Here is an 18,877-nt window from a genome sequence, read left to right as displayed (position 1 = left end):
TAATAACACAGGGGAGCAGCCAAACATTACCAAAGAACACATATTACCAGAATGGACTTTAAGTTCAGAAACAAACCAATTTAGTTCATTTCTGAGCCAGAGGCGACTTCTCTTTGTCTTCCTGAAGCATAGAAATGTGGTCATTATTCTGCCGTGGATATAACACCGTGTGTGAAACAGCGCCACCCTTACACCAGGAGAATCAGCGCTACTGCAGTGCTTCACTACCAGGTGTATGTTTGTCCCATTCATTTCAGTAGCTCAGACACCAGCAGACCGCAAACAAACTCTTTTGGTAATAAGCTACACTTGTACAAAGTTGTGCATGCTCAGAACTGAACATGATTGACACAAAACTCACCCACCAACCCTACACACTGAATATGCAGTTGCGTACGATCTAGTGTCGCGATTCATGGAGCTCCGGTCATGTGCTTGAAATGCAACTGGCGCGTTCTAGCAGCAGTCGGAGTGAGAATGGTATATGAGGAAAAAAATATGGGGAGATGGTGGTGTGTGTGAACTTCAGATGGTTGCTTGCAAACGTGCACTACAGCACTTAAAGGGCGCATTTGTGCACATGCATAGCACTGTGTATGAAAATATTCTATAAATGAAATATTCTTATGAATGCTTCACAGATCTAAATCAGCTGCTTGAAATATTAAGGTAACAGGACCAACAGAGGTCACAAATGTCAGTTCATAAATCTTCACATTTAGCGCAAGTTAATAGTTTCAAAGATGATCAAACTGATTGAAATGATTTGTAGAGTTTATCATTCAGGTTTTAACTTTGTTTTGCCATTTTAACATGCCATAATGTTGGCTGCCACTTGCTGGACACTGCCATCTGCTGAATGGTGGATAGCTGCTAGATCGATGGTGGATTAGGAACTGGTGTGGTTGTCAGCAAGGATGGCAAATTATTTCCATACAAATATGCACTAAATGAGGGATGTAAACCCTTACTTTCTGATTGTTTCACAGCAGTTATGTCCTACAACTTAAATAACATGGTTGGGCTTCCAGTATGAAGACCTGGGTTCAGTTGTCAGTCATACTACCCATCTCTGTTGTCTGCATTTCTTCGTTCCACCCAGCTGTAAGTGGTTTGGGGAAGTAACCTACTTCAGAGTGGCATCCTATCTGGGGAAGTTGTAGACTCTCATCCACTTCATGCTACAGATTCTGGTGCTGGCGCTCATCTCCGAATTCTGTAGTGTCACGTGGATGAGAGTCTAGGACTCCCTCTGTGCAGAACACCAGTTCAAACCAGGTTGCTTCCCCAGCTGAGGCTGGTACCCATTTACAGCAGGGTGGATTGAGTCATTGTAGATGTTCAAGGACACAGACAGATAGCAGGAGTGAGATCCGAACCCAGGTCTACATATTGGCAAGCCATCTCCGTATCAACTCAACAACCTGCTCTAGCTGTGTGAGACTTCTTCTTATTCTTTCCCCTCACACAAACCCAGGGGAAAGAATTTCTTATGAATTCAACTCCAAAAGAAAAAGAAAGTGTGGGAGGCAGTCAGGCGAGGTACAGAGTGAATGGGGTCCATGAGAGAGAGAGAGAGAGAGAGAGAGAGAGAGAGAGAGAGAGAGAGAGAGAGAGACCTCCCCACACAAATTTACCAAATCAGAGAAATAAAGTATAATTTTCTGGTTGTTTAACAGAGATAAGTACGAAAACTGAAATAGCACGGTCATACCTCCACACAACCCCGTGCAAAGGATTTTGTCTCTTAACATATATGTGCTGTACGTTTGGGTAAATCTCCAGTAACTGAATTATAATGGGAGCTCATGTTTGGTGATAAGTTAAAATATGGCCAGATGTGGGTTCTGCTGCTGTGTAAGTGGACAATGTGATATAAAATACTGACTGTGCATAAGCAACTTTATGCAAATGAGCAGCAACTATTTTCATAATGTGTAGCTATATTGGAGCACCAATAAGCTAACTGAAGACTGAACACTGCCCTCTTGTGTCTGCCTGTAGCTCCACAGGCAAATCTACCAGATGCAGGTAACGGTCCCCGCCACGGGCGTCAACACCTTCAACTATTCCTTCTCCTACATCTGCCTCCCCGATGATAAGAATGTCTGCATCATTGATGACATCATCCGTGCCATGGAAGATATCCAGTCTGCTCGCACCTCCAACCGCTCTGTTCCAGTTCTTCATTACCCCATCACGCAACTCTCAGGTGGACGGCAAGCGTACATTGGTCACCAGCTGGGTGGGGTGCAGGGCTGGGGCCCTGGCAGCGCAGTGCGTGGTCCCGGGACGGGAACTCGGGGCGAAGGTGTGCGTTCTGCCAGGGCGGTGCAGCTCACTTACTACCTCCAGGCCCGGGGCGGCCTGATGGACCGGGTTGCCAGTCAGTGGGAGAAAGCCTTTTGTGCTGAGTTAAAGCATTTTGCAGCATTGCACCCAAAGCTGGGACTGTACCCATCCACTTCTTCTTCTCTGAGGACAGACTTTCAGTTCTCCTCTGTGCTGGCACGTCGCCCCCTGCTGGCTAGCTTAGGAGCATGTGGCTTGCTGGCCATCCTGTGCTGCTCCATGAAAGACTGTGTACGGTCCAAGCCTTGGTTGGGCCTGCTGGCTCTGCTGTCAGTCACGCTGTCGGGCCTCACCTCTGCTGGGATTCTCAACCTGACGGGCGCCACGTATAACTCCACGTACCTGGGCATTCCCTTTGTCATGCTGGGTAAGTTTATCTGGAATATGTACCACAGTTCAGTGTCGTTTGTCTGTGTGTGAGCAGGATATCTCAAAGAGCATGAGCCCATTTTAGTGACGTTTGATAGAGTAGTAGGTCTTGAGTCATTGAAGAACCCATTAGGTTGTGGTGCACATCCACTTCAGGTGTGAACATTGCCTTTGATCTTTGACTCTGATGAACTTGAACTTGACAGTTGATTGCTTTGATCCTGTAAGTAATGAGTAATCAAAGATCTGAATTTAGATCTAGATTATGGAGTATTAATACTGTCCTTTGGTTGTAGGGATGTGTGTAGTTTGTACTTTTTTTATCCCCCACTGGCTGAAGACCTGAAGGGGGGTATTATGTTTTGGCAATTTATGTCTGTCTGTCTGTCCGTCCCAAAAAGGGTATAAGTGTTCTGAAATCAACTCCTCTCACATTTTTAGTCAGAATTATGTGAAACTTGGTACAAGTCCTTGTTATAGGTTGGCAGCACGCATATTATCACATCGTTTGAGTTGGCCCATTTAACCAGAGTTATTATGGCCCTTGATTAACAAATCTAGACTCCGTCAGTTTCACGAGTGGGTACCTGCATTCTGAAATCAACTCCTGTCACATTTTTAGTAGGAATTTTGTGAAACTTGGTGCAAGTCCTTTTTATAGGTTGGTAATACGCATATTATCACATCGTTTGATTTGGGCCCATTTAACCAGAGTTATGGCCCTTTATTAACAAATATAGACTCTGTCAGTTTCATGAGTGGGTACCTGCATTCTGAAATCAACTCCTCTCACATTTTTAGTAGGAATTTTGTGAAACTTGGCCCAAATCCTTGTTATAGGTTGGTAGTACACATATTGTCACATCGTTTGAGTTGGGCCCATTTAACCAGAGTTATGGCCCTTGATTAACAAATCTGGACTCTGTCAGTTTCATGAGCGGTTGCCTGCATTCTGAAATCAACTCCTCTCACATTTTTAGTAGGAACTTTGGGAAACTTACTTGAAACTTGGCACAATTCCTTGTTATAGGTTGGTAAGATGCATATTATCACATCGTTTAAGTTGGCCCATTTAACCAGAGTTATGGCCCTTTATTAACAAATCTATACTCCGTCAGTTTCATGAGCGGTTGCCTGCATTCTGAAATAAACTCCTTTCACATTTTTAGTAGGAATTTTGTGAAACTTGGCCCAAGTCCTTGTTATAGGTTGGCAGCACGCATATTATCACATCGTTTGAGTTGGCCCATTTATCCAGAGTTATTATGGCCCTTGATTAACAAATCTAGACTCCGTCAGTTTCACGAGTGGGTACCTGCATTCTGAAATCAACTCCTCTCACATTTTTAGTAGGAATTTTGTGAAACTTGGCTCAAATCCTTGTTATAGGTTGGTAGTACACATATTATCACATCATTTGAGTTTGGCCCATTTAACCAGAGTTATGGCCCTTGATTAACAAATCTGGACTCTGTCAGTTTCATGAGCGGTTGCCTGCATTCTGAAATCAACTCCTCTCACATTTTTAGTTGGAACTTTGGGAAACTTACTTGAAACTTGGCACAATTCCTTGTTATAGGTTGGTAATATGCATATTATCATATTGTACAAGATTGACACATTTTGACAGCGTTATGGCCCTTGATTAATAAACCTAGAAACACTTTCATGAGTAGGCATCTGCATTCGAAAATCCAGTGTTATCAGAATGTACCAAAGCAGCATTTGCCAGTGGGGGATATTGTGCTCTCAGAACACTCTTCTTAATTATGATACTGGTTCAACATCTTCATTTTTCCCTTTAAATTAACATTCACTAGGTAAAAAAGTGTTTGCTAGTACTTTTGAGTACATATATAAATACAATACAAAGCTATGACATACGGAAATCTGAATTAAAACATCTTAACAGTAATTTAACAGCTGGTGCTTTTTGACAGACTGGTTTGCTGCATTGTTATTTGTCCAATAGTTATTGATCAAAGAGATCAAAGAGGTCAACACACTCAAATCAGACTGTCAACAAGTACAACTGTCATCCAGACATAATTTTAGTCATTAAAAAGGCAGTGTGGATACTCTTGAATCAGGGGTGGTGTGAACTTTGGATTTAAGGCCTTTAATTGCAAATATCCAAGTCTGGTGGACAAAATGTATTTTTAGATGAGGTTGGTCCACAAGAGTGGAGTAATTAATGGAATTTATTTGAGCCTTAACTTCAGTTTCGGGGACTGTGGGTCCTCGGTGTGTTTTTATTTTGGTAAAATGCAGTCCTGAGTGATCGGTCCTCTGTGGGAGTCCACACACACACACACACAGTGTCCTTTTCTTTTCGTCTTCTTCCTCAGTACCTGTACTGAACGCCAAGTGCTTGCTCACAGGGGGTCGTTTTGACCATTGGGGTTTTTACGTAATTATTGTATGGCCTTGCCTTACAATATAAAACGCCTTGGGGCAACTGTTTGTTGTGATTTGGCGCTATATAAATAAAATTGATTGATTGATTGATTGATTGAATTTTACACATACTAGTTTGGGGCTGACGTTCAAAGGAGACGCCTTCTGGAAATGATTGATGGTTGTTGGGGCATACACTCCCTGTGTGCTGACAGGTGATGGTGGTGCCGGAAATACACATTCTGACTGGGAGTAAAAAAGCTGTCAAGTGTAAATTTAACCAAAACTTCAGATGCACTATAAAGGTCTTAGACTGGAATCTGGAATAAATGCCGACATTCTCTCTCTCTTTCTCTCTCTCTCTCTGTCCTCCCTGCACTTGGAGCAATGTCATGGTTTTGACAGCAAAAATGTAGTTGAGTGGGTGAGTGAGTGAGTTAGTCCGTACCAGCCCGCTTTTATAGACAATAACTCATAAACAATTAATGCTGTCATCTTATAACTCACCAAATTAAAAGAACATATAATGAGAACAAACACTCTTACATTGGGTGGACTTTGATGCACCAGATCAATCTTTATTTCTTTGTTTTGTTTTATTAATTCCAGATTAAACCCCGCATTCGAACCAAAATTTTGAAGATGATGAGATGAGATGTGATGTATTGTCATTGTCATTACCTGAGTGCAACAACAATGAGATTACGTTTACACTCCAATTACCTCAGACAAGATACAGCAATTTCTCCACAATTATTACTTGTTTACCGTAATAATGGCACACGTCAGAATTAAAGACAACACCTATACATTTGACATTGTTTATGTGCACTAAAATTGAAGCAGTCCATCATCCGAATTGAGGTAAAGTGGGTGAAGGCTGCAGCAGGAGGGGCCCGCACCGCCCAGCTTGGGGAGTTGAAGGCTGTAGCAGTAAAAACTGCGCTGCCTTCGAGGTGGCAGGGAGGAAGCCAGGGTGAGGGGAGTGGAGAGACACGGGGGGGGGAGTAATAGGGATGGAGGGAGGGAGACATGCGTCGTGTGCAGAGGAGTTAAGTTTCTGTCAGTTTCTGTCCAGTTATTTAATGTGCAGTTTATGGTGTTTATTACAGTGTTATAAAATACTTTAAATACAGTTTACCACTTTGCCACTAACTTCAGGTCTGTTTTAGAAACCAAGACGACATATTCCACTGTTTCACCAACGTGGATGAAAGTTACGTTCCATCCTGTCTTTGTACAAGTCTCTTCAGAAAGTAAAGGATGGATTTTAACTAAATAAATTGTGACTTGATATTCTAGTGGTCAGGATAAGTCCTGATACATTTATTTTGTGGTGGTCAAGCTCTACATTATAAAATGGTTTAACTTCTTTAACAGGGTAGAGCAGGTGGCTCAGTGGGATAAAAGGTTTTGATTCCTGATCTGCCACCTGTCTGTGTCAAGGTTCAAGGAGGTTCAACGATTCTTTATTGTCATTCCAACCATGAAAAAAATGAAAGAACGAAATTGCGTACCCAGGTCTTGGAGGCCCCAATGATCATTAATATTATATAGAGAGAACATGAACATGAAGTAAATAATGTCGACATCTCGACCCTTAGCAATCCCCAACCGGTATAAATCTAATAAAAGTCAAGAGAAGTGTCTTGTTCTTGGACACTTTACCTGCTTGATCTCCATCCTCCCATTCGGTACCCTGTAAATGGGTACTTTTTCATTTAACCTTTATTTTACCAGGGAAGTCCCACTGAGATTACAAACCTCTTTTTCAAGGGAGCCCTGAGAAATGGGTACTGGCATTGCTGATGAAGTAACCTGTAATGGACTGGTGTCCAGTCAAGGTGTAGTCATAGACTGTTATCCACTTGATGTCTTTGTAGGCCTACATAGGACGTGATTCTTCAACAGGCACAATAGGTTTTGTGTTGATAGTCCTGATACCTTGAATGCACACTATCCAACTCCACCACCTTCATCTCAGGGCTATCACCAAGGTCAGGTATCAGGGCACACTCTGGACCATGCCAGTGCTCCAGGACAATCAGTCCTTCCCGTGTCTGGGCCAGGCCTTTAGTATTCTATCCTTTTTGACATCAGAACTTTGACTTTTTTTTCCCACTCTGTCAGAACATTTTGTCGTTGGATGATATTAATGTGGATTTGCCCGTTATGGAGCACGCACTTCTTTAGCTGCCTTTATATTTAGCTAATTTATTGGGAGAGATGATGTGCAGAATGTCAAATAGAATTTTTTTTTTCCTCAAAAGACGGAGCATGTGTGTACGTGAAGGTGTGGAAACATTTTGTCTGCATCACTGCACAAACATGGAGTCTGTGCGGTGATGCAGGAAAGGCAGAAAATAAGCACATCGGACACGACGGGAGATGCAGGGAAAAAGAAAGAAGACGTTCCCTGAAATATTGCACGTAAATGTGGGCTGAAATTCACTTAACAGAAAATGAAGTTAAGCTGCAGAAGAGGAAGGAGAGTCGGTAAGCAGACGAGAGGCTTGGACAGAGAGCGGCTGCACAGTTCAGACACCGAAAACAGGAGACAGGAACATTTTTATCATTAACGTTTTCAGAATCTAAAATAGTGATCACACAGTCGATATTTCTTCTTGCAGACCAGATCGTACAACACGGGGCTTCCTAAAAAGTCTGCAGAAAAAAAATTCATGTGGCAACTGAAGCTGCAGGTAAATATTTTTGTTTTTGATGAATCTTTTATTAATCTTTTGATTATTAGTTCCACCACAGCTGTTTGTTTGTCTGGTAGTTCGTTTTATAGCTGGTTAGGAGCAGAATGTCTGAAAAGGACAGAAATGGATTTCAGCCAAAGAACAGTTTTTTTTTTGGTGGAGATGTGGACGGAAGCGCGGAGCTTGTTTATAATCGAAGGCATCCATGGGCGAACAGTTAGGACCTTCAAAGTCACCCAGGGTCAAAGGTCTCATGATATTACTTTTTAATAGCAACTACAGGTGCATCTTTAACCAGTTCTGAAAAGAAGCCATTCTGTGTGGTTTCTGTGTAGAAGCATTGAGCCAAATCTTTGACCTTGGTCTGTGACCTTGACCTTTTATTCTCCACAACAAATTGCTGACCATCAGTTGTTCCACCCTGTTTGATCCATAGAGGATCAAACTCTGCCAGTTATTTTATTCACGGTGAGATGCACAAAACCATACCCTCATATGTGCTGCCCTGTGTGGGCGTAACGACGTAACTCTGTCTTAGTCAAGTAAGTTCTTGGTTGATGGTTATTGAATAAATAACTGGATGTTGATAACTTGGATGACTTGGACTAACTATGAGGTAACTTGAACTGAGTAACTGACCATAGTCCTTTTGATCCTGATGAAAGTGTGGATCTTGGCTTTCATCTTTGACCCTGGTTTCTTTAATGTTGATTATAGGATCAAACCAAGATGGACAAGGTGATGAGGACCAAAGATCAAAGGCATGGTCTGCCCCTTGATGAGGACCAAAGAAGTCTTTTAAGTTACTCAGTTAAAGTTATGTAGGTATTGTCAGTTACTCTTAGGTTAACCAGTTACAGTTTGGATCAAAGCAAGACCAACAAGGTAACCAGGACCAAAGATCACAAGCAACATGATTAGGATAAAAGCTTTGAGAGCAGGATCAAAGATCAAAATCAAGGATGAGAAACCGGATCACAGGTCAGTACTCAAGATCAAAGTTCAGAATGCCATATCAGTAATCAAGAAAAAACATCAGCATGTTAGGTCAGCAAAGAAGATCAAAGATGATGATCATTTATAAGCGCCTTGGGGCAACTGTTTGTTGTGATTTGGCGCTATATAAATAAATTTGATTTATCAGCAGTGAAGGTCAAAGATCAGGATGTCAGGTCATCAGTCAAGATCAAAGATCAGGATCACAGATCAGCAATCAAGATAAAAGATGAGTTTTAATCATTTGCATAAAAAGTGGATATTTTGCTCTTAAAGTTTGTAACAGTCCTCTTCTTAATCCTAAGCTATAAAATGTGTGAAATTCATAAAATTTTAACATCCTACATGTTCAGATGTCTGAATATTATTAATTTTCATTCATATTAAACATAAACTAACAAAACAGACATCATCTCTGTAAACAGTCATCTCATAAACAGCTTTATGACATGACAGGAATCCAGATTCCGCTTCCTCACTGTCCTCACACCGCCGTGTCTGAACCCTCCTCGCCATCCTCACGCTGCTGTGTCTGAACCCATGTCTCTTTGTGTCTTTCAGTCGTAGTTAACATTGATTTTTTTTTCTCACGTCATCTCTCTGCAGCATTGACCTGCACCTCTTTGAATGTCCCTCTCAACTTTCCCTCTCTGACATCAGAGAAACACTAACGCACTGACAGGGCGTCGCCCGTGCCTGAAGTGTGGTCACACCTCTGCCAAGGCCTCCGGTGTGTCGATGTGTTTTGGTCATCATAGAAATGACGGTCGGGCGGCACGTCACTGGTGACTCACGGCTGCCATGGCAACCACGGTGGTGAAAACCATCTGCTGCACATGCATGCCCACATGGACACGTATGTGCGTCCACATAAACCAGACACATGACTCTACAGATATTGTATGCAGATAAAATCTACATATGATGCTGTGACTTTAGTTGTGTGCTGACTGAATCAGACAGATGTAATCGTATAATTCGGGAGAAGCAGATTTTGTAATTACTCCCACTGTATCTGCTGCAGTGCTTCACTTTCCCATCACAGGAAAACTGCATTTCCGTTTCCAGCTGACACAGCATCGGAGGTGTGACAGCGTGCAGACAGCCACTTTGCAAGACTGCACAGTCAGACGAGTGTTTGCGTAATCTGCATTTCCCAAAATACATGAAGGTGCAACCAAGAAGTCCAAAAAACGCAACAACCCCCCCACCCAAAAAACTAACAAACAAAAACAAAAGCCACCTGCTTGGAGTGATCACTTAGATCTGATTTGATGTTAATTGTTTTGACATTTATGGAGTCCAGAAGGTTTTTGTTTTTGTTTCTGGGAGCAGTTATGGTGAAATCATGCTTGTGTTTTGGATTAAGTGAGGAAGGAAGGAAGGAAGGAACTGCAGTGATTCCCCATCCAGTTTGTTTATGTGTTATTAATAGGGATGTGAATCTTACAACAACACACGATTCAATTCCATTCCGATTCTTGGGGTGACGATTCGATTCAGAATCGATTTTCGATTCAAAGAGCTCTGAGAAACAGTTATATTACTTAAAAAATGTTTATGTTAAGAAAATGCAGCTTTACAAGGTTAATCATGTGATTCTAGATGTAAATTTACTCATCTGCTTTGCTCGTTTAGAGTTGGCTATGCACACTGCAATGTCATGTCAAGCTCCTTCTTACGCAGCAAATAATAAAATCCAAAATGCGCCCAAACATTTGCCTTCAGCAAAGATGGTGCTGGCTGAATTAGCTCTTCGTCCGCCATGCTAAGCTGCAGCTCACGAATGTTTGAAGCACGCCGGACCCTCCCCTCCTTGATCCGACTCGCTGCTTCGATGGTTCGTTGTTTTATTTCGCTTTATTTTAATTTTGCCCCACTAAAACCCTAAAGAAAATATGTCTGTGAGTAATATTTACTTTTTTTTATGTTAAACCGACCTGTTATGGTCTTCTGAAACAGTTGATGGATGTATTTTATAACTTAAAAACGAGACTGATGCTAACGCATTAGCTTGTCTATGGCGTTTTCAGTGTTAAAGTTAGCATTAAGCTGTTCGCATCTCAGCACAGTTTGTCTGCATATGTTTTCTGTAATGGCTCAGCGTTTGTTGTTGTAAAAGCGTGAACTGTATTATGAATTGTAATATTTTTTATTTATTTTATTTACATATTGTTAATAATAATAGCAACAACAAAAGTAATAACTAATAATGCTGCAATACAATTTTAGAGAAACAGACAAAAAGACCCTGATAAAACAAAACACAACAGAAAAGATAAAAACAATGAACATAAATATAGAAATAAATAATTGTTTCCTGTGAACACCTAGTGACTCTTAAACCTCCACTTCATCCCTGTTTTATTTAAGTTTAATGACAATTTGTTTTGGTCAAACCACATTTAAGCTGTGTTTTTACACAAGAAAAAATAAAATGCAGTAAACTGCACATTTGTGTCTTTTTTCCATGAAAATATCTTCTTAAAGATCACATATTACACTTTATTCAGGCCTTTAAAACACTTTTGCGGACTCTTGCTGTAATATGTTGTTAGTGGTTGAGATAGTTGCTGTAGGCATCTAAAAATGCTCATAATCGGGTTAAACCTGATGGAAATCTCTTTGTGGTGTGTCGGTGATGTATGTATGTGCAAAATAAAACAAAACACTACTCCAGGTATGTTTTTGACGAGAATATAACATCATAACTTTGTTACAAGCTCAAATGTTGATGTTGCGTGATAAAGGCCTTTTAATAATAACTCACTTAAAGAAATAATGGTAAAACTCACATGTACGTAAAAAACAAACAAACAAAAAAAAAAGATTAATCGAAAAAATAATCAATTACTAAAATAATTGTTAGTTGCAGCCCCAGTTTGTTTTAGGAGTGAGAGCATTTTACCGATTAAATGTGAATACGCCAGTTTTGAGTTTCTCAGTGCGCATGCGTTTTCAAAACTGGTGACAGTGTTACTTTGTGCACAGCAGAACAACTTTGTCAGTTGCTTTAGGCCCTAATTTTGTATTTTATTGACTGTACAGCGACACAGCACCCTTTTGGCGCATTTACCGGATTAGAACAGATCAAAATACTACAGAAGACAAAGAATTTTTACTTGACAGTTTGAAGTGAGTTTTCTTTGTTTCAGAGGGCTTCATACCCATTAAAATTCACTGGAATATACAAAATTTGACTTGCTCTTTTAAAAAAATTCTGGGGGAGATCCCCCAGACCCCCCATAATCAATCATATGTTTTTACTTTAGAGTTTGAAGTGAGTTTTCATTGTTTCAGAGGGCTTCATACCTGAGAAAAAGTGATTTTTCTAATTAAGAATTGTGTCCAGAATGCACCATTTTTTGGCCCTGGACCCCCCTAGTACACTTTGCTCCTGCCGCACTCGTATTGTGCAGCTTCATCGCACAAACTGTCCACAGCCAAAAAATGTTCAGTCAAAAAACTTTTTCTCACCAGCACCCATGCAGGTGCGTGAGAACAATCAGGAAGGAGGTGTGGCAAATAGAAGAGACAAGACACACCGAGACTCAACCTGAGACACAAGACAAGAGCGTGCAGTAAGGAAAACACAAAGCAAAACAAAACCTGAACACCAAGCAAAGAAAAAACACAAACATGAATACAAACAAAATTCAAAACCCACACATGAACGTAGACCCACATGACAAAAAGAGATGAAATTACAGCAATACTGCATGAAAAAAACAACAACGGTTAACTGGCAATATTTAGAGGAACATAGCCTTCCATTGCCAGGACCATTGCAATGACAGTTCTCACGAGATAACCTCTCTAGAATGACCGTTACCGTGAGCACACGAAACCCAACAGTCACATTCCATCACTTAGTGGACATGCCGTCATCTCACCACTGTTTTTTTGTCACCATTCTGAAAATATTGCTTACATTTAGTGCAAATGTAACCAGCTAGTGGCCTCTAGTGGCCACCAGCAACCTGCTATTAGCAAGTTGATGGTGCCATCTGTATTTATTTTTATTTTGCATATTAAAAGATGTTAACATTTGCCCACCGATCCTTCCATTTAGAATTTTAAAATTGCAGAGCTAAATAAGCAAATGTTTTAGCAGAGTTACTTGCAAAAATGTTGCGGACCCACTCACTCACTTTTTCACTAACTGGCTTCTTTCATCCTTTCATCATGCTCTGTTAATCGCACAGAATATTTTAACAAAATTTTTAATTTTCAAAATTCTAAAAAAAACAACCACAAAAATGAAAAGTCAGTGGTACAATGACAAGTCTTGTCGAAAGGTCTTTTTGTTCTTTTTTTGGTCTTCATGATGGTGAGCAGCTCATCATATTGTGGGATAAAAATCAAGATTTCATATCAATGTAGGAGGGTACAAGCCTCTGAGAGAGCAAAGCTGTAGTTCCGGTGTTTTTCCACCAGACGGCGCCATCTTGAAGCATAGGTCACAACAATAACAGAAAGCTGTACTTCCGGTTTTTGCCACCAGGTGGGCTTTCATTTATTTTTTTGCTAAAATTGTGAAGTTTGACCCACTTATCAATGGTAAATACCATTGGAACCACTCCAAAAACATAGACCTATAGACACGGCCACTCTGCGTGCTTTCACCATATTTCAAATATGATGAAAAATACTCCAAATTTAAGGGGAACAAACCAACAGACTGACCAACAGAGTCTTAAAAAGCAATACTGACCACCATGTGTGCCCCCTGGTGGCCAGTTCATGTACAGCTACACAAGGAACACGTTCTAAAAACAGAACTTTTTTCTAAAACCAAATTATAGTTTATGGTTTTGTCACGATGAAATGCGATCTAACGCTTTCACTTTACGCTGCTGTGTTCCATCAGGTCACGGGCTCTTCGGCTCCTTTGAGATGTTGTCATCCTGGAGGCGGACCCGGGAGGACCAGCATGTGAAGGACCGCATGGCCAGTGTCTTTGAGGATGTGATGCTGCGTTTCTCTGGTTCCACGATGATCCACCTCATGACCATGGGACTGGCTGCATCGCCGCTCACCAACATGGAGGCGGTCCGACTCTTCTGCCGCACCGCCGCCCTGGGCGTCACCATCAGCTACGTTTACATGCTCTCCTTCTATAGCTCCTGCCTGGTTTTCACCGGGTACTTGGAGACTGGGTACAGACATGGCTGCTTCTGCAGGCGGGTCCCCAAACCGGAGGGGCTGGACTCCAAGCCAGCGTGGTATCGGTGTCTGATGTACACACGTTACCAGGATGAGACACATTTACAAACCAACAATCCGCCACACGCGGTTGCGCACCATCACAATCACACAACAGACCCTCACTTCACACATGCACACACACACACAGCGAACAGCCAGACCTCACATGGCCACGCCCACCTGACCAACTCCACCCACACACATGTACACCCTCATACACACACGCCGACCAGCACGGACCCTCAGGACACTCACCTTTTGCTGGGATGTGTGAGGCGTTGCTATGGAGACTGGATCACTAACACTTATGTCAAACCCTTTGTGGTCCTGCTGTACCTGGTTTACATCTCCTTTGGCCTGATGGGGTTCTTACAGGTGAGTTGCACCCAAAAAGCAATGCACACTTTTAAATTTTATAGTTCTTGAGTATTACCGGAGCAGCAGTCATTAGTCCAAAACATTTCAGCAGTGGAGGGGACAAGTTTAGTCCCTGAATTTATTCACACATATAACAGCTTATAGTTAATTAATTACTTCAGTGCCACTGGTGGGCACAGCTAACCAGAAAGTTAGCTTCGATGGGTGCTAATCTGCTGAAAAATGTAGCGAAAGTTACAACTAACTGCTAACTTTTAACATTGACTCCAATACACTGGCAGCTACTGACAAATCAGTTTTGAGTATTTAAGCACTGCCAACGCTTCTGAGTGAAAGCAAAGGCGATCACAAACCCAACACAAACAACAAGTCAGAGCTTCTGTCTTTGAGCACCCTGCCCACTGCTGTAAGTAGGTTTACTTTCAACATGAAACAGCACAGACTTGTGGCAGAAGACATCAGACCAAAGCAGTTTTTACTTATGGTTTTGATTTATAAACAAAACTAATTCTGGGCAGTTCATCAAAATTAAGGTCATCTCATTTTTAAAAGTAAAAATATTGCACATGTTTTAGTTTTAAAGTAATACGCTAATTCTGAAGGTTTGAGCATTAACAGAAACAGATGCCAAATGGCATTATGGGAAAATGAGCGTCCTCTGATCACTGGTTGGTAAATGCACTGCATTTATATAGTGCTTTTCCATCTGCATTAGACGCTCAAAGAGCTTTACAAATAATGCCTCACATTCACCCTGATGTGAGGGTGCCATACAAGGTACTCACTGCACACCGGGAACAACCAGGGGATTAAGTACCTTGCCCAAGGTCCAGTCAGGCTGGGGTTTGAACTGAGGATCCTCTGGTCTCAAGCCCAACCCTTTAACCACTAGACCATCACCTCCTCTAGTTGTTTTATTTATTTGTAAAAACCAACACACAACGTGTGTGTTGGTTTTTACAAATAAATGTGTATTTGTAAATATGTAATTTTTTTTAATTTATAAAAAAGACATTTGCAAAACTAAACATTCTGTTTAAGTGTGATTCAGTGCAACAAATAGCGACCGTGTGATTGTTCATTGCTATTCACACTCCCATCCACTAGATGGCAGTGTTCTGTGCATTTTGACCATCTACTGGATGGTCACACAGTCACTTTTTTCAGAGTCACACACTTTGGTACACAGGACAAACATTTCAGTTAATCTAATTTTGATCAAAAGTGACAAGTTATTGGTTGCGCTAATAAGGTTACTAAATGGAATAGTTTTGACGGTGTTGAATGCTTGGTCTTCAAAGTCACGGTCAAACAAAGTCATCATCCGTTGGACTGTTGTATGATGTGATAACTAAGCATGACAGATGGCACAACCTGTTCCTTCGTAGATACCTGTTAAACAATATGACATCATTTTGTAACAAAATAAGATCAACTGCAAATTTTTACCCCTGTATAAAGTGAAAAATTTATTTTTTTGTCACCATCTTTTGCTGTTTTTGCCCATAACTCCATAACGTTCAGTTAGCGTGTTTTGCCACTCTTGGTGGTCATGACACACGCACTTTCAGAGGTCTGGCCCAAAGCCTACGGATTTTGGTGGAGGTGTTTGGTGCAACTTCTAGTTCATTCTGAAATTAATCATCTTCCTCAAAAAGTACTTCCAGCGTGACTTTGGGGACAGGATTACATAGACTATGTTTGAACTTTAACCAATGTAATTTTGTTATCCCCAGTTGACCCAGGGTTCGGACCCCAGTGCACTGGTTGCCATGGACACAGCCACAGTATTGTACACCCGTGCCCAGCATCGATACTTCAGCTCCTACTCTCCTGTGATTGGATTCTACATCTATGAAAGTGTCCCCTACTGGAATGCCTCAGTGCAGCACGACCTGCTGGAATATGCCAAAGGCTTCCAGCGGATCAGCTGGCTGGAATCGTATCTGAACTACCTGTCAGAGTGCAACCAGTCCACCAGCCAGCCCCGGGAAAACTTCACCCGCACTCTGCGGCAGTCCTTCCTACGTGAGCCGCAGTTCACCCACTTCACCGATGACATCATATTTGCTGAACGAGGCGACGGCGAGGAGCCCGACGTGGCGGCGTCCCGAATCTTCCTGGTTGCCAAAACGACAGAAAATAAGCGTGAGGAGATGTCAGTGCTGCTGGACACACTGCGGCGTCTATCGCTGACCTCGCGCATCCGCTTCCTCATCTTCAACCCCTCTTTTGTGTATCTGGACCGCTATGCCACAGCGGTCAGCTCCCCCCTCAGACACTCACTGCTGGCAGTGCTCTTCCTGTTGGGCCTTTCCTCACTGGCGGTGGTGGAACCGCTGGTCTCCGTGTGGCTGGGCCTCACTCTGCTCTCAGTCCAATTCGGGGTGCTGGGCTTCATGACCCTGTGGGGCGTGGAGGTGGACTGCATGTCCGTCTTGTGCCTGATCTCAGCCCTGGGACACTCCGCAGACTGCAGCGCCCCTCTACTCTGCGGCTTCGCCTCGGGCCGCGGCGAGAGCAGGACTCGCTGGGTGAGAGTGGCGCTGGAGAGACACGGGGTGCCTTCTCTGCAGACGCTCCTCTGCTACAGTGCTGCCCTAGTGCCTGTGGGCTCCGTACGCTCCAACCTCACATGCACACTCTTCCGCTGCCTCACCCTGACGGCCGGCTGCTCGGCCCTGCACATGCTGGCGTTCCTGCCCACCCTGCTCACCTTCCTGCCTCCCTCCAAGAACCGAGGACACCGGCCGGGAGCCGAGGGGCAGAGACAAGAAGTGGAGTGCGTGGAGATGAACGACAGCACCCGAGTGGTCGATCAGATCACTACGGTCTGAGTGTTGCTTTTTTGACCTCTTGGTTGCTATGGTGACTGCCAGTTGGGAATCGGCTCGCTGTACTGTAAGTAGATACTGCAGAGAAGAAGACGAACGCCTGTGAAGAGCAAAAAAAAAATAAAAAATCAACAAAGGTAGAAAAAGATGGCAAGGAATATTGATGGTGATGATTGGAAGGAGTACAAATATGTGAGGGAGACAGCTATCAGTGTCACGTATCCATGGTTACCTGGTTGACGCCGGTGTTGAGTAGCATAGTAATGCGCCATTTTCCCGAACAGGCAGTGAGGTGGTGAGAATCCGCTGAGGTCAGAACTGGGCACCTTTCTATCAAAGAGTAGATGCTGCAATTTTACATCTCTGAAAGCTGCTTTAGACCTGATCACACTGTTTGGCTCCTGCTATGTGTTTACCATATCAAGCTGCACAGCTACAGCCGCATCGACACAATCATCTGTATGAGCTTATTTCTACTTCAATGCTGGACGAATAAAGGTCAAACTGAAGAAAGAATGGCGTAAAGGGTTTATTTATTTATTTAGATGTTGTACAAGTTGCTGAACAAATTTAATTAAAAAGTATGAAACTACGCATATAAAATGGGGCTGGGCGATATAGCAAAAAAGTCGATGCTGATATTTATCACGACATATCTTATAGTGATGCTGCTGTCAGTTTAAACAGTATCATCATAATGACTGAAACCGGAAGAAACTTGAGAGTTCATTAATCTTTTGTCTTTTACTGGCCGTGTCCTGTGTCCCACATCCTTCAAAGGCTGCAGCATTTAACAACTACATATGTTGTAACTGGCGTGACTAGGTTCTTCAATTTTTGAGGTTCTTGGAAATGTGGCTGATGGATACAGCCTTCTTTTCCCACAAAAAAAGGATGCCACAGATCTGTCCTTTGCAACCCAAACAGCCCTATGAGTAATTGTACTTTTTTTTTTCTAAAGACATAATGGTTTAAAATAAGAAAAAGGGCAATCTGGTTCCAGATGTACAACTGTATATGTCGTTTTTATAAATAAAGTATAAATAATGACTGAGAAATTACTGATAAAGTGTGAGTATCGCCCACTGCACCAGTTTCAGTGCAAAAAATTCTCTGATCCTATAACTAGGGATGGGTATTGTTAAGATTTTAGCAATACTACTACTCTTAAGCATACTGTTTATCAGGTTGGAGTGCAACCAGTCCACCAGCCAGATGCAAGAAAACTTCACTCTGTGTGAAGTGGCTTTTCATAAGATAAATTAGATGTGATCAAATGTCAGGAGTAGGGATGGGTACGATTCTCGTTTCTTTCTCACAACAAGACAGGAGTCCCAGTTAATAACTTTAATCCACACAAAGGTGACTCACGATTTCACATATTCAGGGATGAAAGTGGTGAAAAACAAAAAAAAGCTGAAACCCAAAATTACCCCAACACCACCTGCACGAAAATGTTTGAATTCTAGAAGCTCTGAAATGCAATCTGTGACTATTCCAGACGATAAACTGCAGTGAGTGCAGCATCCATTGAGGTGAGAAAAAAACAAAACAATTTTCCTTATTCAAATTCATTCCAGTAGTATTCTGCTCTTACTAGGATGCAGCAGTTTTCTAGTTTGGCAGATAGTTCTGGAG

General features: G+C 42.2%; 1 protein-coding gene across 1 annotated transcript in view; it reads left to right on the top strand.

The window, feature by feature from the left end:
• The window catches only part of ptchd1 (patched domain containing 1), a 31,858-nt gene extending 14,107 nt beyond the window's left edge, over positions 1-17,751 (top strand). The window contains exons 3-5 of the mRNA XM_034165950.1: positions 2,005-2,719; positions 13,690-14,402; positions 16,142-17,751. Of these exons, the coding sequence (XP_034021841.1) occupies positions 2,005-2,719; positions 13,690-14,402; positions 16,142-17,242 (2,529 nt within the window). The 3' untranslated portion in view covers positions 17,243-17,751. The remainder of the gene's footprint in view (positions 1-2,004; positions 2,720-13,689; positions 14,403-16,141) is intronic.
• Positions 17,752-18,877: the final 1,126 nt, after the last annotated feature.

Source organism: Thalassophryne amazonica, chromosome 1 (assembly GCF_902500255.1).
Source record: "Thalassophryne amazonica chromosome 1, fThaAma1.1, whole genome shotgun sequence".
Taxonomy (NCBI): Eukaryota; Metazoa; Chordata; class Actinopteri; order Batrachoidiformes; family Batrachoididae; genus Thalassophryne; species Thalassophryne amazonica.
This window is presented reverse-complemented; position numbering and strand designations above follow the sequence as displayed.